General features: G+C 43.0%; 1 protein-coding gene across 1 annotated transcript in view; it reads left to right on the top strand.

Moving 5' to 3' along the window:
* Positions 1-26637, top strand: part of AXDND1 (axonemal dynein light chain domain containing 1) — a gene marked incomplete at its 3' end in the record, with an annotated part of 116071 nt that overhangs the window by 19478 nt on the left and 69956 nt on the right. The window contains exons 3-4 of the mRNA XM_089677319.1: positions 20643-20743; positions 23855-23957. Coding sequence (XP_089533445.1) covers positions 20643-20743; positions 23855-23957 — 204 coding nt within the window. The remainder of the gene's footprint in view (positions 1-20642; positions 20744-23854; positions 23958-26637) is intronic.

The following is a 26637-nucleotide window of genomic DNA, read 5'->3' as shown; positions in this document are numbered from 1 at the left end:
TCCAAGTAGGCCCAAGCCTGTTGTTTGAGGTCCTGCTCCAGGTCCACCTGATGCTGCTGCTGCTGCGGCTGGTTAGTAGTTTCCTCACTGCGCTGGTGAAGAAAGCTACTCATCATCGACTGCAGACTGAGGCAGCCGCTGCTGGTGGAGCTACCACTGCTCCTACCACCCCACCCCTCCCCTGCTGCCATGGCAGCGGAACGCGAGCGCACAGGGCCCACAGTGTCTGAGGATGGACGTTGGCGCACAAAGGCAGAGACCAACTGACTACATAGGTGGTTTTTATAGTACGTTATTTTGGCCTCCCTCTCAGCAGGTGTGAAAAAGGCCACCATTTTTGAACGGTAGCGAGGGTCCAACAAGGTGGACAGCCAAAAGTCATCCCTCTGTCTGATGGTTATTATTCGGCTGTCGCTACGCAAGCAACCGAGCATGCTATGGGCCATTTGTGCCAAGGAATGCGAGGGACTCCCTGCCTCCATCTCCACAGCATACTGCCACGGTGCGTCTGGGTCCTCTGTCTCCTCCTCCTCCTCCTCCTCCTCTACCACATGCTCCTGCTCCTCCACTCCTGTCCGCTGAGTGGAAAAACCACCCATTTCACTCAATAATTCCTGAGCACAAATGTCCTCCTCTACCTCCTCCTCCTCTTCTTCCTGTCCTGCCCCCACAGGGGTCATGTGGCGTTGAGATCTGTGCGCCACGTCTACCGCACCCTGACCAGCATTTGTTCCAGGACGTGCAACAGAGGAATGACGTCGTTCATCCCATAGTCCTGGCGACTCACGAATAGCGTGGCCTCCTCAAAGGGCCTGAGCAAGCGGCAGGTGTCACGCATGAGCTGCCAATGGCTGACATCGAAGTTACACAGGGGAGTACCTTTATCCGCTTGTAACATCAGGAAATCGGTGATGGCCTTTCGCTGTTCGTAAAGGCTGTCTAACATGTGTAGGGTTGAATTCCACCTTGTTGCAACGTCGCAGATCAGGCGATGCTGTGGAATTCCGTTCTGCCGCTGCAGCTCAAGGAGGGTGTGCTTTGCGGTGTAGGAATGGCTGAAATGCATGCAAAGTCTACGTGACATTTTAAGGATGTCTTGCAGTGGGATGGTGGATTTTAGGAACCGCTTGACAACCAGATTGAACACGTGAGCCATGCATGGCGCATGGCACAACCTTCCTTGACGCAGAGCAGACACCATGTTCTTTCCGTTGTCGGTCAACATGGTTCCGATTTTCAGTTTGCGCGGAGACAGCCATCTGTCTTTCTCTGTTCATTACACTGAGAAGTTCCTCCCCTGTGTGACTACGTTCGCCAAGGCATACCAGGTGCAGCACAGCGTGACACCGTTGCGCCCTGCACATGTGATATGCCGGTCGGGTAATGGGACTTGGCACGGGGGTGGCGGCTGAGGACACGAAGGAAGAAGAGGTGGTATAGGCGGACATCTTTTGTGGACCAAGGACGTGCAAACGTGGAGGCAAAAGCGGCGTGACCTGTCCATGTTGCTGGTGCGGCTGTGCCGGCACCACGTTCACCCAGTGGGCCGTAAATGACATGTACTGTCCCTGACCGTAGTTACAGCTCCACAGGTCGGCGCTGCCGTGCACTTTGGCAGAGACCGACATGCTCAAAGACTGGCCCACCATCTCTTCTACATGTGAATGCAGGGCTGGCACTGCCTTTTTGGCGAAGAAATGACGGCTTGGCACTCTCCACCGCGGCGCGGCACAAGCCATCATTTCTCGGAAAGGTGCTGAGTCCACCACTTGGAAAGGGAGGGACTGCAGCACCAGCAACTTGGACAGGAGGACGTTCAGCTTTTGCACCGTCGGGTGCGTGCTCGCAAACTGTTGTCTCTTGGAAACGGATTCCAAGAAAGACTGCTGACGGAATCCGTGAAGAGGAGTAGCAGGAGAAGGAGCATCTGAACGAGCGGAAGATGGCAACGAGCGACAACTCCCCTCAGCAGAGGTGTTGGAGCCTGGACTGGCTGATAGAGGGCGATTGACGTCGGGTGACGGAGCAAGTAACGGAGCGGGTGATGGAGCTGGGGCGGGCAGAACCGCCGTATCTTTATCACGGTTTTCCCAGGCCACCAAATGGCGACGCTGCATATGCTGCCGCAACGCTGTAGTCCCAACATGGGCCCCCTGGCCACGCTTGACTTTCTGGCCACATAGTCGACATACGGCTACGTTTACTTCCTCGGGCGGCTTGACAAAAAATTGCCACACCGCCGAGTAGGAAACTTTGCCCCCGATACTCCTCACTGGCTGACTGCTGCTTCCTCCGTGCACACCGGCACCACTACTGGCCCTGGTGGTAGGCTGCAGTGGAGCTGGTGCTGTACTCCGTGGCCGTTTGCCTCCACTGACACTGCTGCGACCCTGCTGCCTCCTGGGCAACCCACCGACTGTTTTGCTCGCTGCCAAGCTGCCACCCTCTTCTCCTGATGATGCGGAAGCAATAGCCTGATGACGACGAGGCTGCCAAGTGCGATCAGCCTCCTCATCATCAATTAGGGTCTCCGCCTCACTACTAGCCCCCTCGGCTGCGTGTGGGTCAGGAGACAGACCTGTCTCTAGACCGGCTACCGAGCCACTCTCCTCGCCACTACTTCTTCGCCTGGCTGCTGAAGAGGCGGATGTCTCCCCCCGTTCCTGACCGCCCTCTGTTTGCTCTTCCTCACTGTACAGTGGGGCTGAGCCCACAGCATGCGATACTTCGCTTGGTGAGGGAACACCAAAGGACAGGGGCAGGTAGAGGACACGTGATTTCAGTGGGCTTGGTCCCGGGCCATGCCAACTAACGGTTGTGTCTGACGTACCCACCGACCGTTGGCTGTAGGTGTCAGAGGTGACCTGGGAGGGAGGAAAACGACCGAGCCAACCAATCGATGATGGCAGGGTTGTCGGTGGAGACATGACCGCTGGATGACACCGGGAGCACTGGCCTCTGGCTGCGAATAGTGCTGCCTCGACCCCTTCCTCTGCTGCCACGTCTGCTCGCTCCTAAAACATTGCCTCCTCTGCCACTCCTCTGCATGTTGTCTGACATACTCTTTAATTAAACGATTCTGTGTCCCTGAGTAACAATTCTGTGTCTGTCCCTGAGTAACAATTCTGTGTCCCTGAGTAACGTTTCTGTGGCCCTAAGTAACAGTTCTGTGTCCCTGAGTAACAATTCTGTGTCCCTGAGTAACAATTCTGTGTCCCTGAGTAACAATTCTGTGTCCCTGAGTAACAATTCTGTGTCCCTGAGTAACTATTCTGTGTCCCTGAGTAACTATTCTGTGTCCCTCAGTAACAATTCTGTCTGTCCCTGAGTAACGTTTCTGTGGCCCTAAGTAACGTTTCTGTGGCCCTAACTAATGTTTCTGTGGCCCTAACTCTCTCCCTGCATACAGCCAGGTCTGCCTCTGTTGAATGACTGGAGGCAAATGGAGAATTCTAAAATGGCCGCCATTTATAGCTCGACCATTACACTGTGCCGGCTGGCTGGCTGCTGATTGGCTAATGCGATCACGTCATGAATGAATGCATTATGGGTCAGCGCGCCTTGTCTGCGCGCCTTCCCAGACATCCCCGCTCCGTCGCCGCACATGTCGCCGCCATTTTAGGAAAAATTTCGATTCGAAATTTTCCTAATATTCGAAACGAATTCCACTTCGCCTACTTCGATTCGCTCATCTCTAAACCTGACCAGCAGCCCTGGGTCATCAGGTGTCCTAAACGTGAGTTCCTGAACTCTCCTGTCTGCCCTAGATGTGCCATTTTACCATCCTGCAAATCGTACCCCCTTGCTGTGTCCTATCGCTGCCTTGTAGACTATCTCCCTGTACTATGCTCTATTGCCATTCCCTGGACTGTTAATCCTTGCTGTGCCATATTACTACCCTGAAGATTGGTCGACTGTGCTGTGTGTCCATCTGTACATCCTTTAGGAGAATATATATTATTATTATTATTAGACAGGATTTATATAGCGCCAACAGTTTGCTCGGCGCTTTACAATATAACGGGAGACAATACAGTTCAATAGAAGAGGGATAGAAGGGCTCTGCTCCTTGGAGTTTACAATCTAGGAGGGAGGGGCTAGTGCTACAAAATGTAGTAACTGTGGGGGATGGACTGGTTGGAAGAGTAGAAGATTCCATTATTAGCTGAGGGCAGGATAGGCTTCCCTGAAGAGAGGTTTTCAGTGATCACCTAAAAGTGAGCAGAGTAGGCGATAGTCTGATAAATTGGGGTAGAGAGTTCCAGAAGATGGGGGAAGCTCTGGAGAAGTCCTGGAGACTAGCATGGGAGGAGGAGACAAGGGAGCTAGAGAGTAGGAGGTCTTGCGAGGAGTGGAGAGTACGGTTTGGGTGGTATTTGGAGAAAAGATCGTTGATGTAATTTGGGGCAGAGTTATAAATGGCTTTATATGTTATTGTTAATGTTTTGAATTTTATCCCTTGGGCAATGGGAAGCCAGTGGAGGAATTCGCAGAGAGGGGTGGCAGATACAGAACGGTTAGTAAGGTGGATGAGTCTGGCTGCAGCATTCATGATAGACTGAAGAGGGGATAGCCTGCGATTAGGTAGGCCGTTGAGGAGGGAGTTACAATAGTCAAGGAGAGATATAACAAGGGAGTGAATAAGTTGCTTAGTGGTTTCTGAAGTTAGGAATAGCCGTATCTTGGAAATGTTGCAGAGGTGAAGTCTACAAGATTTGGGACTGAAAGGACAGATGGGAGTCTAGGATTACACCTAGTACCCTGGCATGAGGAGAGGGACTGATGATTATGTTATTGATCTTGATGGATAAGTCAGGGGAGGGGGCATGGGCTGGAAGGAATACTAAGAGCTCAGTTTTAGAAAGATTAAGTTTGAGGAAGTGGAGTGACATCCATGCCGATATGTCACTTAGTAGGTTAGTAATGCGAGAGGAGACTGAAGGGGTGAGGTGAGAGGTAGAAAGATAGATTTGTGTGTCATCAGCATAGAGATGGCACTTAAAGCCATGGAAGTTTATCAAGTGACCAAGGGAGGAGGTGTAGATGGAGAAGAGAAGGGGTCCAAGGACAGAACCTTAAGGGACCCCTACAGAAAGAGAGAGTGAAGAGGAGGAGGCAGCGTTATACAGGTTAACCTCGAAAAATTAGAATATCGTGCAAAAGTTCATTTATTTCAGTAATGCAACTTAAAAGGTGAAACTAATATATGAGACTCATTACATGCAAAGCAAGATTGTTCAAGCTATGATTTGTCATAATTGTGATGATTATGGCTTACAGCTCATGAAAACCCCAAATCCACAATCTCAGAAAATTAGAATGTTACATGCAATCAATAAAACAAGGATTTTACATAGAACAATATTGGACCTCTGAAAGTATAAGCATGCATATGTACTCAGTACTTGGTTTGGGCCCCTTTTGCAGAAATTACTGCCTCAATGCGAAGTGGCATGGAAGCTATCAGGCTGTGGCACTGCTGAGGTGTTATGGAAGACCAAGATGCTTCAATAGCGGCCTTCTGCTCTTCTCTTGTTCAGTCTCATGTCTTTCATCTTTCTCTTGGCAATGCCCCATAGATTCTCTTCGGGGTTCAGGTCAGGCGAGTTTGCTGGCCAATCAAGCACAGTAATCCCACGATCATTGAACCAGGTTTTGGTGCCTTTGGCAGTGTGGGCAGGTGCCAAGTCCTGCTGGAAAATGAAGTCAGCATCCCCATAAAGCTCTTCTGCGGAAGGAAGCATGAAGTGCTCCAAAATCTCCTGGTAGACGGCTGCTTAATGAAGCACAGTGGACCAACACCAGCAAATGACATGGCTCCCCAAATGAACACAGGCTGTGGAAACTTCACACTGGACTTCAAGCATCTTGCAGTGTGTGTCTCTCCATTCTTCCTCCATACTCTGGGTCCTTTGTTTCCAAATGAGATGCAAACGTTGCTCTCATCAGAAAAGAGGACTTTGGACCACTGAGCAACAGACCAGGTCTGTTTTTCTTTAGTAAATCAAAAACGAATTCTCCTGCGCTCTGGGACTCAGACAGGTGGCGAACAGATGGAACCAGGCCTGGAGGGATCGTCCACCAATGCATAAAGGGCTGTGCGGCTCCAAAACAAGGCTGGGGAAGCCCAATCAACACTGCAGAATGAAATGAAAACGAGAAGCGCACCAACCTTGCGCATTACCTCAGTAACCAAAATTTATTAATTATAAAAAATATACTCACAAACAGCGAATAAAATCAGGCATGTAAGTCCTCACAGGGACTTGAAGATAACATGAGTCCCATCAGGGGAGTGGGTGTTCAGTACAGCTGACGCGTTTCGAAGGGGGTCCCTTCTTCCTCAGAGCTAACTGAACTGTGAGTGCTCTCTCCTATATATACTCCTGGACTGAACCTAGGCCCTCCCCACTGGGTTGGGCAGTCTCAGGTTAGTAGGAGGGGCCAAGATATCATCAACAGACAATCACTATTTGTAATGCCATCAGAGAGAAATGATATAGACAAACATAAAATATAAGATATAAAATATATAAAAAATATATAAAAAACCACATTTTGCATACACCACTTAGTGTACATATAATATATCAACTAGGCGATGACACCATTGGAAATGATGATAATAGATAATACATGATGAAACATAATATATTGTAAATAGTTAGTCTTATTCCATGATTCATTAGTGAGCGATGTATCAAATGGACAATTCATCCAGAGGACTTGTCATATAAACCCACACACAAACCTTCACCTGGTTGAAGGTTTGTGTGTGGGTTTATATGTCTACATATATATACATGTGTTTGTGTCACTATGGACACTTAACCATTAAGACATCCATTGACTAACAATTTATGTCTATTGTTACATTAATTGCTATATACTCATCCAGCTTCATGACAAGTCCTCTGGATGAATTGTCCATTTGATACATCGCTCACTAATGAATCATGGAATAAGACTAACTATTTACAATATATTATGTTTCATCATGTATTATCTATTATCATCATTTCCAATGGTGTCATCGCCTAGTTGATATATTATATGTACACTAAGTGGTGTATGCAAAATGTGGTTTTTTATATATTTTTTATATATTTTATATCTTATATTTTATGTTTGTCTATATCATTTCTCTCTGATGGCATTACAAATAGTGATTGTCTGTTGGCGATATCTTGGCCCCTCCTACTAACCTGAGACTGCCCAACCCAGTGGGGAGGGCCTAGGTTCAGTCCAGGAGTATATATAGGAGAGAGCACTCACAGTTCAGTTAGCTCTGAGGAAGAAGGGACCCCCTTCGAAACGCGTCAGATGTACTGAACACCCACTCCCCTGATGGGACTCATGTTATCTTCAAGTTCCTGTGAGGACTTACATGCCTGATTTTATTCGCTGTTTGTGAGTATATTTTTTATAATTAATAAATTTTGGTTACTGAGGTAATGCGCAAGGTTGGTGTGCTTCTCGTTTTCATTTCATTCTGCACTGTTTTTCTTTAGCCCAGGTAAGACGCTTCTGACGTTGTGTTGTTCAGGAGCAGCTTGAAAAGAGGAATACAACATTTTAAGCCCATGTCCAGGATCCGTTTGTGTGTGATGGCTCTTGATGCACTGACTCTAGCCTCAGTCCACTCCTTGTGAAAGTCCCCAACACTTTTGAATGGCCTTTTCCTGACAATCCTCTCCAGGCTGCGGTCATCTCTGCTGCTTGTGCACCTTTTTTCTTCCACACTTTTCCCTTCCACATAACTTTCTATTAATGTGCTTTGATACAGCATTTTGGGAACATCCAGCTTCTTTTGCAACTACCTTTTGAGGCTTTCCCTCCTTATGGAGGGTGTCAATGATGGTTTTTTGCACAACTGTCAGGTCAGCAGTCTTTCTCATGATTGTGATTCCTACTGAACCAGACTGAGAGACCATTTAAAGGCTCAGGAACCCTTTGCAGGTGTTATGGCTTAATTAGCTGATTAGAGTGGGATACTTTGAGCCTAGAATATTGCACCTTTTCACAATATTCTAATTTGAGATTGTGGATTTGGGGTTTTCATGAGCTGTAAGCCATAATCATCACAATTATGACAAACCACGGCTTGAACTATCTTGCTTTGCATGTAATGAGTCTATCTCATATATTAGTCTCTGAGGCCAAGAGAGTGGATTTTTTTTGAGGAGGAGGGGATGGTAAACAGTGTCAAAAGCCGCAGAGAGGTCAAGTAGTAAGAGTAGTGGCCATTGGTTTTAGGAGTTAGTAGATCATTAGTGAGTTTTAGTAGGGCAGTTTCAGTGGAGTGTAGCGAGCGAAAGCCAGACTGTAAAGGGTCAAGAAGGCTGTTGTCAGTGAGGTAGGATCTCAGGCAATTATAGACTAAGCGTTCTAGGAGTTTAGAGGTAAATGGCAGCAAGGAGATGGGTCTTAAGTTGTTCAGGTTGGTAGGGTCCAGGGAGGACTTTTTAAGTATGGGAGTGATGTGTGCATGCTTTAGAGGGGAGGAGAAGGCACCAGTAGAGAGGGAAAGATTGAAGATGTGAGTGAGGGAGCATAGGATGGAAGAAGAGGGTGACCGTAGTAGTTGTGAGGGGACAGGATCCAGGGGGCAGGTGGTGAGACAGGCTTCTGAGAAAACCTTAGTGACCTCTTTGGTAGTAGCAAGGTCAAAAGAGGAAAGTGTTGAGGGAGGTTTAGTATAAGGTATGCTAAGTGGGATGGAGGTCTGTGCAGTGGCGATGACCCTACGAATTGCGTCAATCTTGTTTTTGAAATGATTTGCAATCTCGTGAGCAGTGAGTGAGGTACTAGGTGGAGGTAGAGAAAGTAGTGAGTTAAAAGTAGAGAAGAGATGACGAGGACTGGATGACAAGGTATTAATAAGAGTGACAAAGTATGCTTGTTTGGCAGCATGAAGGGACGAATTGTGTGTTAAGAAAGCAGATTTATATCGGGTGAATGCTTGGTGAGATTTGGTTTTACACCACAATCGCTCCAGCATACGACTATGTTGTTTAAGATTTCTGGTGTCGTCAGTCTGCCACGGTTGTAACGGTCGGGGCCTGATGCTTCGTGTTAGAGGAGCAAGTGAGTCTAATGTGGATGAAAGCGAGCTGTTGTAGACAGCAGTGGCCAGGTCAGGGCAGGACAGGGGAGAGATTTTGTCATAGAGTTTGTCAGTTGCAGAGTGGAAAGGAGCAGGGTTCAAGATGTGAAGGTTTCTGCAGGTTTTGTTTGCTGCTTGGAGGGATCGGTGTTTGATCACAATTTCATCACCTTCACAGTGTCCTCGTCTTCAGAGAGAGGATCAGAGTCTAGGATTAGGCCTAGCACACTGGCATGAGTGGAAGGACCAATGGTTGTGCTGTTGATCTTAATGGTAAAGTCATGAGTGGGGGATCGGGGGGAGGAAATATTACAAGATCGGTTTTGGAAAGATTGAGTTTAAGATAGTGGTGTGACATCCATGCTGATATGCAGTATGTGACATGGGCTTTCATGCTTTTTAGATATTCAGGAACAGTTCCCGTTCATCAGGTGAATTTAGTCCCTTGGCATTTAGAGAGATATAATTCAATCACTTCACAGGGGAGCCAAACAAAAAGTACCCATAGTGTAGTATAATTAAAAAGTAATTTATTCCAAAAGAAGATCCATTAAAATCAGTAAAAAACGATGCATCAGTATTCCAGATAGGACTAACCGTCCATAAACTAAGATGGCCACTAGACCTTCACGAGGCTCCGGTAGCATGACGTCATGGTGTATTGGCTCCTCCTTACGCATTTCGTGCCACACACTTCTTCAGAGGGGATGCCAATACCGCCATGACGTGCACCGTCTGTATATATACGGAAGATGGCGCATGCAAACTATGCCAGCGCCATCTTGGTGAAGGGCAAAATGTGTGCGCGTTCATATGCTGGCGCCATTTTTCCATGGATATTTCCGGGCTAGGGTGATTAGCAAATTGGAGGAACATTAAATCAATTAAGATTAGCAAAATAACACCAGGGAGTGATGAGATAATTCAGGGTAATAGCCGGAATATTCAAACGGCCATAGAGTAAAAATACAAACCCGCAAGTCTATATTTAAATAGCGTGACCTGGGTTAAGGGGGGTCAAACCCTCATAACATCAATATAACCGGTATCAATATAAATGGTAATATAAACAAACAATCGGAATCTCATCATAAAATCCTCTTAATAAGACCCAGATATAGCGTGAAATAATTAGTATAAATAGGGTGACAGTGGGCAAAAGACCCTTATCAATATTCCAGCCATGCATTTCACTCTAGCAGATACCTGTGTCAAACTGCATTGATAGAATTGCCACGTTCCAAGAAAAATGTAGAGCAAGAAAAGGTTCTGGTCTTCTCTGAAGGAACAGTAGCATGTCAGAATGCAAGGAATAGCCCCGAGTGAAACTCCAAACCCATGGACTATAGATCTAAACGATTTTTTAAACAGCATGTAAACTGTCATTGTTTAAGAGGGATTTCTGAATAAATTCTAAATCCCCTGTTGGTGACATTACCCTATACACTCCCCTCTCCTGTAGATCCAGGTCTTATGGGAGGTCCATGTAGTCAGCAAAAGCAGTACTTATCGAATCCAAGAGAACACAATTTTGGTCTCCGAGGTGGTAAAAACACCTTATTTTCTGGGATAGAGCTGTTGCCTTGCAGTCAGCATCAATGTAGCCTCTCCCATTCATACAGTTAGTATAGGGGTAGTGGTTTGAAGAAATAAATCAGGCAGACAAAATGGTGGGATCAGAACATGTAAAAATTCAAGGGGCCTGGCACATTGTAGATTGTAATCATTCTCCACCAGGCCTCGTTGAGACTATGGGTTGATCTCCTAGACATGGGAGTGGAGCAAAGGAGGAAGATGAATCCACATCCACTTATCTCGAGCATCCAAGAACCTAAAAAGGTCCATCAGATGAGTAAGGGAATGCAGGTTGAAGGTTTAATTGTTCTTACCTACCAATAGATGTAGGAGGTATTCCCAGGTATACAAAGTGCAATTTCTGCTGATCAGCTACGGCAAAGGTTTTAACAAGGGGCAAGGAGGGAATGCATGAAAGATCAGGCAACGGAGTTATTTCAACTCCTTGAAAGTTGTAGAAACAGACTCTATAGCGGTGCCTGGGTTCCCCATGCTTTGATCCTTTGTTGGGCCCCAAATGAAGTATCCTGTTTAGCTTAAGGATAAGAGTAGCTTGTCCAAATGATCAATAAGTGATATCCAGTTGTTGCGCTATTTATAACAAAAAATTAATAGTGAGTCACTTATAGTTTAAATGTTCTCCTACCATTAATATTATTAAATCAAAATACATGAAACCCCAAACAATGAAAAAGTCTTTTGATGACAAAATCCCAATTATGATGAACCGCTGTGTCCACAATAATCCTCCACATGTGTAGTGAAATAGAGACTCTCTTGCCCACCACTACAAAAAACACACTGCTCTTTACCAAATAGTTAGACCCCAGATTATAGATGATCTAATAGAGCATGATGCTGAGCATATCTTGCTTGTAACATCCTAGATGGAAAAGAGGTGTCACAGACTTCGATATCTCTCTTCCTCCCTTATTGTGATTCGCTGTGTATCTGGTCAAAAAGGACAAAATTCCATATAGTGTGATAACGTTCAAATGATTTATTAAAATAAATTATAAAAAATACCTACAAACTTCAAAGGCAAATAGGCATGCATCTATTTCACTACACACATGGAGGATTATTGTAGACACAGCGGTTCATTCATGAACAGGATTTTGTCATCAAAAGACTTTTTCATTTTTTGGTGTTTTCATGTATTTCGACCTAATAATATTATTGGTAGGAGCACATTTAAACTATAAGTGGCTCACTATTAATTTATTAATTCATTTATTAATTATTTTTTATAAATAGGGCAACAGCAACTGGATATCACTTATTAAGTATTTGTATTGGTATTTTTTGAGTGCAGCTATTGTTTCACTGTTTGTTTCATGGTTCACAATTTGTTTTCATTTTTTGGCACTCAGCGCAGTTATTGTACATAGTTTTCAAATTATTGTCCAAATTTTGTTTTAAGGATACTGACCACCACATTTGTTAGGTCTGTGCCCAAGGTTGCCTCAGGTAAGCTCCTAAGTGCCTAGTGTTAATGCTACAGCTGCGATATTCCAGGTCGCCAATGTGTAGCTGTATCAGGTTTTCCATTTTACAGCTCTCTGTCTGTAGTACCTATTTTTTTGCAACCTGCTGTTCTAGGGAAGAGTGATCCAAGGCCTGTGTGGAGACATTCTCTGAAAGAGCCTGAAGGTCTTAGTGTAAATCCACAAGCTCTCCCTTCAAGGTAGATGAAATCCTATTCTCAAAGACTGCCAGTTCAACCTGGGTGGGAGGGCGTGAAGTCTGCGCACTGTTCGTGCCATGGAAACGGTTTGGGACATGGCATCTGGTTTGTCTTCCATTCACTCCAGGGCAGGTGACTGAGGGGATGCCCCAGGCTGGTGTCAGATCATGGAAAGACAGAAACGAAAGTCCCCTGAGCTCAAGAGTGGTGTACTATGGTGGAAACGTACCAGGTCCTTAATGCATCCAGTGTTAGCATAGACATTGCTGCCCTCCAAGGGTCGGGGGGGAAACTCACTGTAAAAACAAGGGAAAAAGAAGGTGCACCAGCCTAGTGCACTACCTGAGATAATACCTGAGAAAATCAAAAGTAGATAAATATTCACAAGCAACTGTGGTAAAAAAAAAGTGAATCAAAGCCCAAAGCAACCAAATCACCAGATCAGCTCTCGATCACAAGAGAACCCTCCAGATGGCTGACATGTTTCGAGGAGCAGTCGCCTCTTCCTCAGGGCCAATCTTACATCTTATATTAACAGTCTTTATATGACAGAGAAAGTGGTCACGTGGTGTAATACAAGCTCCTCCCATTGTGAGGTGGGAATACTGCCCCAAAACATATACAGCTGGCTTTAGTTTAAACTTCAATCAGATTTACATAGTTGGCCTGTATACACTACAGTTGTGTATATGAAAAAAATACTAAAAATTATTAATAGTAAATAACCATACTAATAATGAGCAGAAATACAAGATAAAAACCTTAGCTTGTGTTTCATGGGAATAAATATAAAAATTAATTCCCATATAAATGTAAGTTCATACCCAAAAACAGCTGAATAATTGATGCTTCTTTCAACCCTGTTCATTTTATATACAGCACAATGTGGGAGGAACTTGTTGGCAACTGTGTTGCAAAATAAATACATGGATTGGCCAGCAAGGTGCAGAATGGCTGGGCGGAACACACGCTATCCAGATACAGGAAGTGCATGCGGTCCAGCGTCACTTCCGGAGAGAGAGAGAGAAGGAGATTAATAAATAATTGACTGATTAATAATAATTTTATAATAGTATATATAAAAAAGATGAATATAAAAAAGGATTCCACAGAATCCTGCATGAAGGATCGCACATGGATGCATAGATAAATGCATATAAGTATCCATTTTTTTGCCAAAGCTCCTAAACTGAACTCCATAAAAGCCGATGTGTACATGTACACATAGGCTTATAGCAGAGTTTAGGAGCTGCCACATTTAGGTGAGGTTAAACCTCCATCTCCTGAACGCGGAAGAATCGCGTTCAGGTAACACGGTTGCCGCAATTTGCCTCAGTTTTGCTAGAATTTGCGTTTTCCCGTGGCCGGTGATCAGAGAAGGCTGGTGTACATAGAGCCTAAGGTGGGCAGCCATAGCCGTGATTGAAGTCGTCATGATGGGATGGCTGGGGGGCTGCTTGCCAGACACCCCTGATGAAATACTTTAAAATACATGAATGCATGAAACATATCAAAATATAAGTACTATGTGAAAAATGGTGCCAAAAATTCAATAATACCATCATAGATAATGGCATAATTACTATCTTAATAAATGATAAATAATCAATAATAAATAATTAATACAAAGCACTTCAAAGAAGTGCTCGTGGGATATCACGAGGATAATAGTCAAATGAATCAAATAGGGAAATTCGGGTATAATGAAAGCTATATATAGGCACGCATATACCTACACACAGGTGTGTGTGTGTGTGTGCACCCACCTGCTGACACCCAAGTGTGCATATACATACATACATACACACACACACACAGTGTGTGTGTGCGCATATACATGCACACACATAAACACTGTTTTGTCATTGTCATACTCCCCTTACTGTTGTTAGCTGTATAATGACTAGTTATATTGATTCCAATGGTTTTGGCAGGATGCATAATAGAAAGGGAAGGCCTTTAACCGCCACCCGCCCACCATATAAGGAAATGATGGGAGCGCTGTGGTTCTTTCATTCTGGGAGGAATATGACATCATATGACGTCCCCCCACTCTAACTGCATGTGCGCGCCCTCGGAGGCGCACCAAATGGCGATCGGTGGTGTGCTGTGTCCCTGGAACACAGGGGATCACCAATCAGTGGAAAGAGCCGATGACTTCAGCTCTGTCATGTGATCAGCTATGTCCAATCATAGATGATCGCAGGTAAATAAGGAAATGCCGGTTACGCTGACAGCTCGTCAGGGGAGGAGAGCTGGTAATTGGCATTCCTCAGACAGGACATCTGCACTGATCATCAGGGCACTGATGATTAGTGCCCTGATGATCAGTGTAGCCCCATCAGTGCCAACTGTCGGTGTCCATCAATGCCACCTGTCATTGCCCATCAATGTCACCTGTCAGTGCCCATCAGTGCACATCAATGCCACATGTCAGTGCCTACCAGTGCACATCAATGCTACATATCAGTGCCCATCTGAGCGGCCAGTCAGTGCCCCCTATCAGTGCCGCCTATCAGTTTCAGTCCGTGCCGCCTATCAGTACCCATCAGGGTCACCTAACAGTGCCAGTCAGTGCTGCCTGTCAGTGCCATATATGAGTACTGCCTTTCAGTGCCCATTAATGATGTCTGTGAATGCCCACCAGTGATGCCTATCAATGCCACCTACCCGTGCCTCCTCATCAGTGCCTCCTATCAGTGCCCATCAGTGCAGCCTATCAGTGTACATCAGTGAAGGAGAAAAATTACTCATTTACAAAATTTTTATAACAGAAACTAAGAAAAAAACTTTTTTTTTTTTCAAAATTTTCAGTTGTTTTTGGTTTGTTTATCAAAAAATAGAAAACCCAGTGGAGATTAAAGACCACCAAAAGAAAGCACTCTGTCTCAAAAGAATTATAAAAATGTCATATGGGTACAGTGTTGCATGACCACACGATTGTCATTCAAAGTGCGACAGTGCTGAAAGCTGAAAATTGGCCTGGGCAGGAAGGGGGTGAAAGTGCCTGGTAGGCAAGTGGTCAGAAAGTAAGGTAATAAACCTTATCCTGATATTTTATGTGTTGGCAAGTTAGACCCTGTGGAATACCTCTGGGGTAAAATGAAGAGGGAGAGGAGATGTTATATTAACCTCTTCACGCCGGCCGCACACAAATGTCCGGCCTTCCGGCGTCTGGGCCTAGATGCTGAGCGGCCGCACATTTGTGTGCAGTTAAGAAAAACATATGTGCTGCGAGCACATGCCCTGCGTGCTCCCAGCACACATGTCCAGTACCCACGGCTTCTGAAACCCTTAAAAAGCCGGGAGGCGCCAAGGGGTTAAATTGTGATTTTCCAGATCTTCATTGAGTCCTTTTGGGGCTAAACAACCCAGGGTAAAAATCCAATAGCTCTCTCTAGGTCACTAGGGATTGCTTCAATCTCAAAAACTCTCATCCCTGAATAGTCACCTTCATGTGTCTCTTTGAAGTGCCGCGGGACAGAGTATTTTTCTTCATTGTGTATAATCACTAGTCCAGTTGCTGTGAATTACACCCACTTCACGAGTGGGGGTGTGTAGTTGGACTCGCTTTATTCACTTTATTTATTTATATTTGATAGTCACAAAGAATTTTTGTATTTATTCCTTTATTTAATCTATGTTTTATATAATTTTTTTTTTTTTTTGTCTCTTGTCTCTGTTTTTTTTTAGTGTTTTGCATGGTATCACAGAATATTGTATTATTTGAGAGATAATGCACTATATTTAGTTTTATATTTTTTTGAGGTATCTTGGATTGGAAGTGAGGAATTGGACATTTTATCATGCTTGGAAGATTGAATAGTGTGGACATTTGGTGGATCTTTTTTGAACTTTATTTGGGACATTTGGGGAACAATTTTGGTACAATTTTTGAACTGTATTTGGGACATTTTGAAGTAAAGGAAGGGTATTAGGTTTGGGTGAAGGTTTGAAGAAAAGGTTTTTGATATTTTTCTCTCCTGTTGTGAATGTTCCCTTTATGTTCACCAATCCGGACTCTTAAAGACCGTGAGGTCCTGCCCACACACAGTAGGCGGCAAGGGCAGATTAGCCCATAGATCACATAGGCGGTGCCACAGATTATGATTTGCTTAACAGGGTGTGTCCTACCATCAGTGCCTATTACATTGTGCTTGCAGTCCCACATAAGACTACAAGTCCCACAGTTTTTTACTCTGTATTTGTAGTGCCCCTTCAGATATCAAATAAATGACTAAATACAGTTTGAAAATGATAAAACATAAGATAAAAACCCACCATTAAGTTGGAGACAAAATAATGAAACATTAGATCATTACACCCTTATTTATATAAAAATATTAGTTGGTAAGAATAGTGTAAAAGTAAAAAACACCACTATCGCCAGAAATTCAACAGAATTTAATATAACAATATGCTAGAATAAAACAAGATTTATTCTAGTATACTGTATTGTTATATTGAATTCTGTTGAATTTCTGGTGATAGTGGTGTTTGGGTTTTTATCTTATGTTTTACCATTTTCAAGCTGTATTTATTCATTTGCTTTAATTATTTCATATATTGTGTTTATATGTTTTATCTTCTTCTCCTTCTCCTTCTCCTTCTCCTTCTCCTTCGTGACATCGTTGGATGACCCTCACTCCCGACCCTTTTTTTCCCCTCCCTTCTTTTTTCCACTCCCCTTTTTTTCCCTTTATAAACTGTTTGCTTAGCCGGGATGCATCACTTGACCTGAGGAAGGGGCTTGCCCTGAAACATGTAGTCATAGCAACCGGCTTGTCCTGAGTGGAGTGTCAGCTTGCTGACGGTCTTTGAATATATCTGAGTCTCCCTTCCCTTATTCCTGCATCTTCTGCCAGCACTGTGATATTATTTCCGCGCCATGTGTGCTTTAGTTCCGGTCAACAGATCTCATTGACCAGCATTTCACATAAGCTGTTGGAACCCATAGGGATTTACAGTGAATTCCGGCCATTGTGACACCTCGTTTATTCCATCTACCTCCCATTGGCCATGGGATTGTGGATCATCCATTCGTGGATGCTGTCCAACACTGTCAGGTTCGGAATATCCATGTCTGTAAGCAGCCTCCTTTCTGGAAGTTTTTAATTATGATCAAGTTGCATGGTCCTTATAAATCTTGCATATGTCATTCATCTCTTGGGCTCTGTTTATGCACCTGGAACGGCGCTCCTTGCTGATCTTTATTTAAAGTAACAAGCCTATTTTTTATTGATCAGATTCAATAAAACCTGGTCCTTGTACAAAATTTAAAAATAAATTTAAAAAATTGTGCGCTGCCAAATGTGAACAAAAACCAACAAGTAACAAAAAAAAAACAAGAATGAGGTATACAAACTGCTGCAAGCATGTGATATGTGTGTTCATCACATGTAAAACAAATAAAATGCTAGTTGAAAGTGCTGCGCTGCTCAAAAACTTTTGAGCAGTGCAGCACTTTGCACTAGCATTTTACTTGTACAAAATGTACCAGACATTTGTGACAATGATATTTTCCGTGGCTTTGCATGTATCGTCAACCCGCCACTGAAAACTGGACAGATAAATTACAGTATTTTCTGGCGTATAAGACTACTTTTTATACTTAAACATATACTCCAAAAATTGGGGGTCGTCTTATACACGGGGTATAAAATGTGAACCTTGAGTTTGTTTGGGTCAAGCTGGCTGGATGTGTGCTAATACTGTACATACAGTATACCGTGCTGAGCCAAGCTGGCTCAAAACAAATGTCCCTATACATTGGCTGAGTCAGGCTTTATATTCATTAGTAGAATACATCACTCGCCGTGATTGGCCCAGTGTATACTGTATGTAGCCGCAGCTACCATACATACATCCGTCGGGCTGATTACAGTAGGGACGTACCGGTACCTTTTTGAAACCGCTTGGCTCAGTATACTGTATATGCCGCAGTGGTATATACTCAGTATAATGTATATACCACACATCCAGCGGGCTGACAGAATAATCTGTCATAGGGACATTTGTTTTGAGCCAGCTTGGCTCAGCGCGGTATACTGTATGTAGATTACTGCACATCCAGCGGGCTGTATATATACTGTATGTAGCCGAAGCTACCGTATTACCGCACATCCAGCGGTAACCATCTGATTTGGAATTTGATCCATATGATGACTGTCTTACAAATGTATCACAAAATGTCATTCATGAACTTATGATGTCAGAGGATGAACATGAGGATTTTGAAGGATTGTAAGTACCGGTAAGTCAACCATTTCAATTAAAAAATCTGATGTTTTTAAATGGTGTTGCCTCGGAAGGGGGGTAGTCTTATACGGCGAGTATAGCCCAAAAAAAAAATGTTTTAACTGGAAAATTAGGGGGTCGTCTTATACACCCAGTCGCCTTATACACCGGAAAATACGGTACAAATAAATGTTTGTTTAAAGAGTTTAGGTTGAATGGTACAGAACTAAACATATTTTAACATCAAAAACGTATTGTAATATGTGGCGGCTTTACAGTCTGATAAGATACATCCTCATCTGATTTTTATGAGTATTTTGGACCTTCTATGAGAGCAAATGTAAAACATACCACAATTTACAAACAGATCGTAATGTGCATAACCCACCTAAATTGTGCATCCATCCAATTTTTTATAGAGGCAAGCATTTGAAAAACATTTGGCTGGACAAATACTTAAAGACTGAGTGCAGGACAACAAGAGCTAGTTTTAATTTTTCCAGTATTTGCAACATTCCCCCAGTCTCCTCTGTGTTTCAGGAAATGTACTGCTACTGGTCTGTCCTATACATTCCCAGTATAAGTCTTCACCATTTCCATTTAGTTTTCAGCCTTCAATGGCTTTGTCTATCTGATATTATGGGTGGGTAAGTTAGTATAATATCTATTGTGGTATTTTTCAAACATAGAAATTGTTCCATAAGATACACCGTGCAAAAAAATTAAAGGAACACTTTGAAATTACATCAGATCTCAATGGGGAAACATATCATGCTAGATATCTATACTAATATGGACTGGGTAATGTGTTAGGAACAAAAGGATGCCCCATCGTTTGATGGAAATTAAAATGATCAGTTTACAGAAGACTGAATTCAAAGACACCCCGAAAATCAAAAGTGAAAAAATTATGCAGCGGGCTAGTCCATTTTGCTGACATTTCATTGCAGCAACTGAAAATGGTACTCAGTAGTTTGTATTGTCCCAATGTGCTTGTATTCATGCCTGACAACGTCAGGGCATGCTCCTAATGACACGCTAGAGTAGGGTCTGACAATAGGTCCAAGGATTTCATCCCAATACCTAATGGCAGTCAGGGTGCTATTGTCTAGCTTGTAGAGGTCTGTGCGTCCCCCCATGGATATGCCTCCTCAGACCATCACTGACCCTCCACCAAAACGGTCATGCTGAATTATGTAACAGGCAGCATAACATTCTCCATGGCTTCTCCAAACCCTTTCATGTCAGTCACATGTGCTCAAGGTGAACCTTCTCTTACCTGTGAGAGCACAGGGTGCTAGTGGCAGACCTGGCAATTCTGGTGTTCAATGGCAAATGCCAATCAAGCTCTATGGTGCCGGGTAGTGAGCACAGGGCCCTCAGGCCACCCTCATGAAGTCAGTTTCTGATTGTTTGGTCAGAGACATTCTTGCCAGTTGCCTGCTGGAGGTCATTTTGTAAGTTTCTGGCAGTACTTATCCTGTTTCTCCTTTCACAAAGGAGCAGATACCGGTCCTGCTGATGGGTTAAAGACCTTCTATGGCCCTGTCCAGCTCTCCTAGAGTAACTGACTGTCTCCTGGAATCTCCTCTATGCTCTTGAGAGTGTGCTGGGAGACACAGCAAATATTATGGCAACTGCAAATATTGATGTGCCATCCTGGAGGAGTTGGACTGCCTGTGCAACCTCTGTAGGGTCCAGGTATCGCCTCATGCTACCACTGACCCTAGCTGAATGCAAAAATAGTGAATACAGCTAGAAAAGATGAGTATGGAAAAAAATGTCAGTGGCCTCCACCTGTAAAACCATTCCTGTTTTGGGTGTCGTCTCATTGTTGCCTATCTAGTTCGCCTGTTGTTAATTTAATTCACACCAAAGCAGATGAAACTGATTAACAGCCCCCCCTGCTACTTAACTGACCAGATCAATATCCCAGGGGTTTAATAGACTTGATGCTGTACTCTGATTAAAAAGTGTTCCTTTAATTTTTTTGAGCAGTGTATTTGTTTGTTTATTTATTAATTTTTTTACTTTAAGGTTGGCTTCCGTAATACTGATCAGATTTGGCATTATCCTCTTCGCAGAAGCAAGTTTAAACACTTGATTGACCAACCTGTTTGTTTGACAGCTGCCGGGAGGTAAGCTGTAAAACCATATGTGGACATTGTAGTAACTATTCTCTGTAGAGATTTGTTTGTTAGTGTCCTGGGAATATTTCACAACTGGCCTTGGTGCACAGAAAGCGCTAATAACAATTCACTATTGTAGATATACAGTTGCAAGAAAAAGTATGTGAACCCCTTGGGATTACGTGGAGTTTTGCATGAATTGGGCATAAAATGTGCTCTGAACGTCATCTAAGTCACAACAATAGAAGAACACAGTCTGCTGAACATAATACTACACAAACATTAGATTGCCATGGTTTAATTGCACATAACATGTAAACATTCACAGTGCAGGGAGGAAAAAGTATGTGAGGCCCTAGCTTAATGACTTCTCCCAGAGCTAATTGGAGCCAGGAGTGAGCCAACCTTGACTCCAATCAGTGTGATGATATTGGATGTGTTGCTGACAGCTGTCCTGCCCTTAAAAAACACACACCTGTTTTGGGTTTACTGGTTTCAAGAAGCACTGTCTGATGTGAATCATGCCTTGCAGAAAAGAGCTCTCAGAAGACCTACGATCAAGAATTGTTGACTTGCATGAAGCTGGAAAGGGTTACAAAAGTATCTCCAAAAGCCTTGATGTTCATGTGTCCACGGTAAGACAGACTTTCTACAAATGGAGAAAGTTTAGCACTGTTGTTACTCTCCCTAGGTGTGGTCGTCCTGTAAAAATGACTGCAAGAGCACAGCGCAGAATGCTGCATGAGGTAAAGAAGAATCCCAGAGTGTCAGCTAAAGACCTACAGAAATCTCTGGCACATGCTAACATTTTTGTTGACACATCTACAATAAGGAAAACATTAAACAAGAATGGAGTACATGGGAGGACACCACGGAGGAAGCCATTGCTGTCCAAAAAGAATATTTCAGCACGTTTGAAGTTTGCAAAAGAGCACCTGGATGTTCCACAGCACTACTGGCAGAATATACTGTGGACAGATGAAACCAAGATTGAGTTGTTTGGGAAGAACACACAACACTATGTGTGGAGAAAAAAAGGCACAGCACACCAACATCAAAACCTCATCCCCACTGTAAAACATGGCGGAGGGAGCATCATGGTTTGGGGCTGCTTTGCTGCCTCAGGGCCTGGACGGATTGTTGTCATTGATGGGAAAATGAATTCCAGAGTTTATCAAGACATTTTGCAGGAAAACGTACGACCATCTGTCCGCCAACTGAAGCTCCGCAGAGGATGGGTGATGCAACTGGACAATGACCCAAAGCATACAAGTAATTCAACAAAACAATGTCTGCAACAGCACAGAATATGCCTTCTGGAGTGGCCCAGTCAGAGTCCTGACCTCAACCCAATTGAAATGCTGTGGCATGACCTTAAGAGAGCGATTCACACCAGACATCCCAAGAATATTGCTACACTGAAACAGTTTTGTGAAGAGGAGTGGTCCAAAATTACTCCAGATGGTTGTGCAGGTCTGATCTGCAACTACAGGAAACGTTTGGTTGAGGTTATTGCTGCCAAAGGAGGGTCAACCAGTTATTAAGTCCAAAGGTTCACATACTTTTCCCTCCCTGCACTGTGAATGTTTACATGTTATGTGCAATTAAACCAAGGCAACAACGAATGTTTGTGCAGCATTATGTTTAGCAGACTGTGTTCTTCTATTGTTGTGACTTAGATGACGTTCAGAGCACATTTTATGCCCAATTCATGCAAAACTCCACGTAATCCCAAGGGGTTCACATACTTTTTCTTGCAACTGTAGATATAATGGTACATTATATATTAAAAGTGACTTATTTTGGATCCTGCCACCGGATTTGACATGTTTACAGTTCATATTTTACATTGCATCCTTCTGTTAAAGAGAGAAGCACGTGACCTAGTCTTTGTGACAGTGCTTGGATCTGAGTCGCCAATCTTTAGGCCCAAATGCAGTCATGAGGGTGCGTGCTATGATGTGATTCTCATGTTTGGAACTTTTGACACCTTATAAGGGAGATGTTTTATAAGACAATGGATTTGTATTTCAATCTACCCAGTTCTGAGATTTATAAAGCTCTGTTACACCACACAACCCTGTCAGGTAAGAGAGGAGAGTTGATTTTTCTGAGCTGCAGTTTGATAACACATACAGGTTTTGTCTCTTCTCCTCCAGCCTGTGACAGAATAATAAAAGAAGAAGCAGACTTATGAGCTCACCACTTCCACTCTGCTCTCTCTCCTCCTATCAGCATGCTCCTTGCACTGCAGCACAACTCATTGGTTCCCTGTTCTGCTTCTTCTTACCAAAGTTTGAGCTCTGCTATACAAAGACAGCAAGAGCCTGATATCAAATCAAATTCAGGTGCATGCATTTAGAATAGACATAGGGTGTGATAGGGCCCATTCAGACTTGTGTGCTCCCACTGTGCCAAAATGGACAAAAAAAACAAATCAAAATCAGATGCACAGTTTTTCCCATAGTAAACCACTATGCATATTAATAATAAAGCACAGTATTGTGCTACCTTGCATTGTGTGTGCACTGCAATGCATGTGAATTGGAGCTGCATTTACATAATGTGTTGGGGTGTCACCAAAAAATGTATGGCACCACAACAGACTAATGAGTGTATGGTGTGTTGCCATGCCTAAATAATGGGGACTTTAGTCTAAACACACAACTGAGAATGGTGAATAGGTCCTTAATGAATACAGAGCTGAATGAATTGTGTCTTTTGCATTTCCTTGAAGATCAGCTGTAAGACCTTAATTCACATGGAATATGTGGTCCATACAGTGTGAACCAGCCATTATTGTGGTGGGAACTGCATTCATGCTTCTTATGTCACCCCTGTTTGATCACAACAGCTGTACAGACACAGCTGCTGCACCTGATTTGACAGGTGTGCAGGGGAGGGTGAGTTAGATTTTCACTGAAAATCGACATGTAGCCGAACAAACATTTGTTGGATATATTGGTAAACATGGTAAGTGTATTGAAGGATAGAATGTATGGAGTAGTCAACAACTATGCCAGTCAGCACTGTAGCAGGATTTTTTCTGCAGTTTGTTTTCAGTGAATAAAATATTTGAGTGCAGAGTGTTACTAATATGACTCTTTTTATATGGAACAGGGACATTTCCTTTCTTTGTGATGCTTTGGCAGTAGAAAAAAAGAATTCAACAGTTTTAGCTCTTCAGCCAACAGACCAAAGTGATATGTCACCTCGAACAATGGTATGTTTTAGTTATCCTGCAAAGCTCTTCATTTGTTGTGTTTACTATAACCAGAATCATCCAATGTTACCAGTAAATGCAGAATATTTTGTGCCTTTAAAGAGTAACTCCACTTTTCTTGAGAAAAAAACATTCCCCTCTCGGTGATCTATGTAAATTGCAAGGATTTTAACAAACTTTGTTGCGGATTCCTACCTTTTGAATTCCTACCTTTTGTTATTCTGGAGAAATACCTGTTTGTTTGTCTGTGTCCATGTGCAAAGTGAATCTGTATGGGAATTAATTTATAATTATTAACCAGCTGCTGCACGTGCAGGGCTCTAATGAGGAAAGCTACAAGGTCTGCATCTTTTAAGATGTGATTACCCTTTAGGAGTATCTCATGAAAAATAGCATTTTGTTGGGATAATCAGTAAGCCAATCACACAAGCAGGAAATTATATTTCTGTACAGGGGCGTAGCTTAAACTTGTGGGCCCCAATGCAAAAGTTGACCTGGGGGCACTCACTACATTCCACCATTGCCAAGATTCTCCCACCGCGTGCCGAGAAATGATAACTACATGGTGGCTGTCTTTCTCTTCTCTCTCTCCTGCTGCCATCTGCACGTGCACACAAGGTGGGTGCAGGCAGGCCACACTCTGAGCTGTTGGGTAATAACAGATGGCCTCTTTCCCCCCCACCAGGTAATGACAGATGCCCCCCCCCCCTCCCCAGGTAATGACAGATAATGCGCCCTCCACACCAGGTAATGACAGATATCCTCCCTCTCCCCCACCAGGTAATGACAGATGACCCCCCTCCCCCAACAGGTAATGACAGATGACCCTCTTTTTCCCACCAGGTAATGACAGATGACCCCACTCCCCCACCAGGTAATGACAGATGACTTCCCCTACGGGTAATGCCAGATAACCCCCTCTACCCCACCAGGTAATGACAGATGACCCCTCCCCACAGGTAATGACAGATTACCCCCACACACACACACACACCAGATAATGACAGATGACCCCATTCCCACCAGATAATAACAGATGATGCCTCTCTCTCCCACCAGGTAACAAATTACCCCTCCCCCACCAGGTAATGACAGATTGCACTAGTCAACTGCCATTTTGTTTTCTTAGGTAAAGTCTGCCTAAAGGTGGTTTGTAATTAATCCTAAACAGAGTAATTTATCACTACATTGGTGAATGCAATATTGTATTTATTTGATCTCATGGATCATGAAAAAGGTAGACATGGACATGGTGATCATAATGCAATCATGTTATAAAATCAAAGATTTAAAAATAAAAAAACATTTGGCATCTTCAATTAAGCTGCATAGGTAATGAGTTAGCAATATGAGGCTATAGTACTTCTGTATTCCTCAGATGAAATTCCACAGATAATATCCTGGTCAGTTCATTTATTCCTCTTTGTCTGTTCCTTCTGCTGAACATCAAAGTATACATGTAAAAATTCCTGGAAATAAACGGTGGAATACAATGAATTCAGAAGAAACTTGAAGCTAAATCATCATTATTAAACCTTATTGGATGCACATATGAGAGTCTATTTTATGACTAACTATTCATCTTATTACCTTCTTAGTGGATATACCATATCTTGGGAATGGTGGATATAAACTCCATTGTGTAACCAGGGATAATAGACTAGTATCCAAAAATTTGTATATTGGTGAGGTTTCTATAATAAATAAAGAAAATTAGTGAAAAAATATACTGTGATATATCAATATTCCAGATATATTAATAATGTGAAATTACCATATTGGAAACCAGATCAATTTCCACTGATGAGGTGAAAAACATATATGTGTAACGATGATGAAATCCAAAAATATATAGTTTGAGAGTCTCTTTTAAGTTGCATTCAAACGTTCATATTTCCTTAGGGTATGCCCAGATATGGGTTCCAAAAATTGCTCTTATTAAAAAGAGCATATGCGATTCCTCTGGGGATGCGTGAGACGTGTGTCCCATAAAAAAATATGACAAGTGGTATTAAATATACCTATTAAATCCAAAAATTTCCCTCTAATAGAGCTCTGATGACCCTATTATTTTTGGATTTCATCATCGTTACACATATGTTTTTCACCTCATCAGTGGAAATTGATCTGGTTTCCAATACGGTAATTTCACATTATTAATATATCTGGAATATTGATATATCACAGTATATTTTTTCACTAATTTTTGTTTATTATAGGAACCTCACCAATATACACATTTTTTGGATACTAGTCTATTATCCTTGGTTACATAATGGAGGTTTTTTTATTTTTAACTCTTTGATGTTATAACATGATTGAATTATGTTCACCATGTCCATGTCTACTTTTCATGATCCATGAGATCAAATAAATACAACATTGCACCAATGTAGTGATAAATTACTCCACTTAGGATTAATTAAAAACCACCTTTAGGTAGACTTTGCACTAGTCAACTGCCATTTTTTGTTTTCTTAAGCATCTATGGGTTTATAATCCACACTCAACAAATAGTGAGACAGAGATTTCACAAGGTTATTAAATTATATCGGAGTATGATGGTAATTTTTTCTTTTCTATAAATGAGAGATTACCCTCCACCAGGTAATGACATGACCCCCCACCCGGTAATGACAGATTACCCCCACCAGGTAATGACAGATTACCCCCACCAGGT

Source organism: Staurois parvus, unplaced genomic scaffold, assembly GCF_062004578.1.
Source record: "Staurois parvus isolate SC_StPar_1 unplaced genomic scaffold, SC_StPar_1.0 ptg000183l, whole genome shotgun sequence".
Taxonomy (NCBI): domain Eukaryota; kingdom Metazoa; phylum Chordata; class Amphibia; order Anura; family Ranidae; genus Staurois; species Staurois parvus.
Note: the sequence above shows the minus strand (reverse complement) of the source record. Positions and strands in the feature narration are given on the sequence as shown.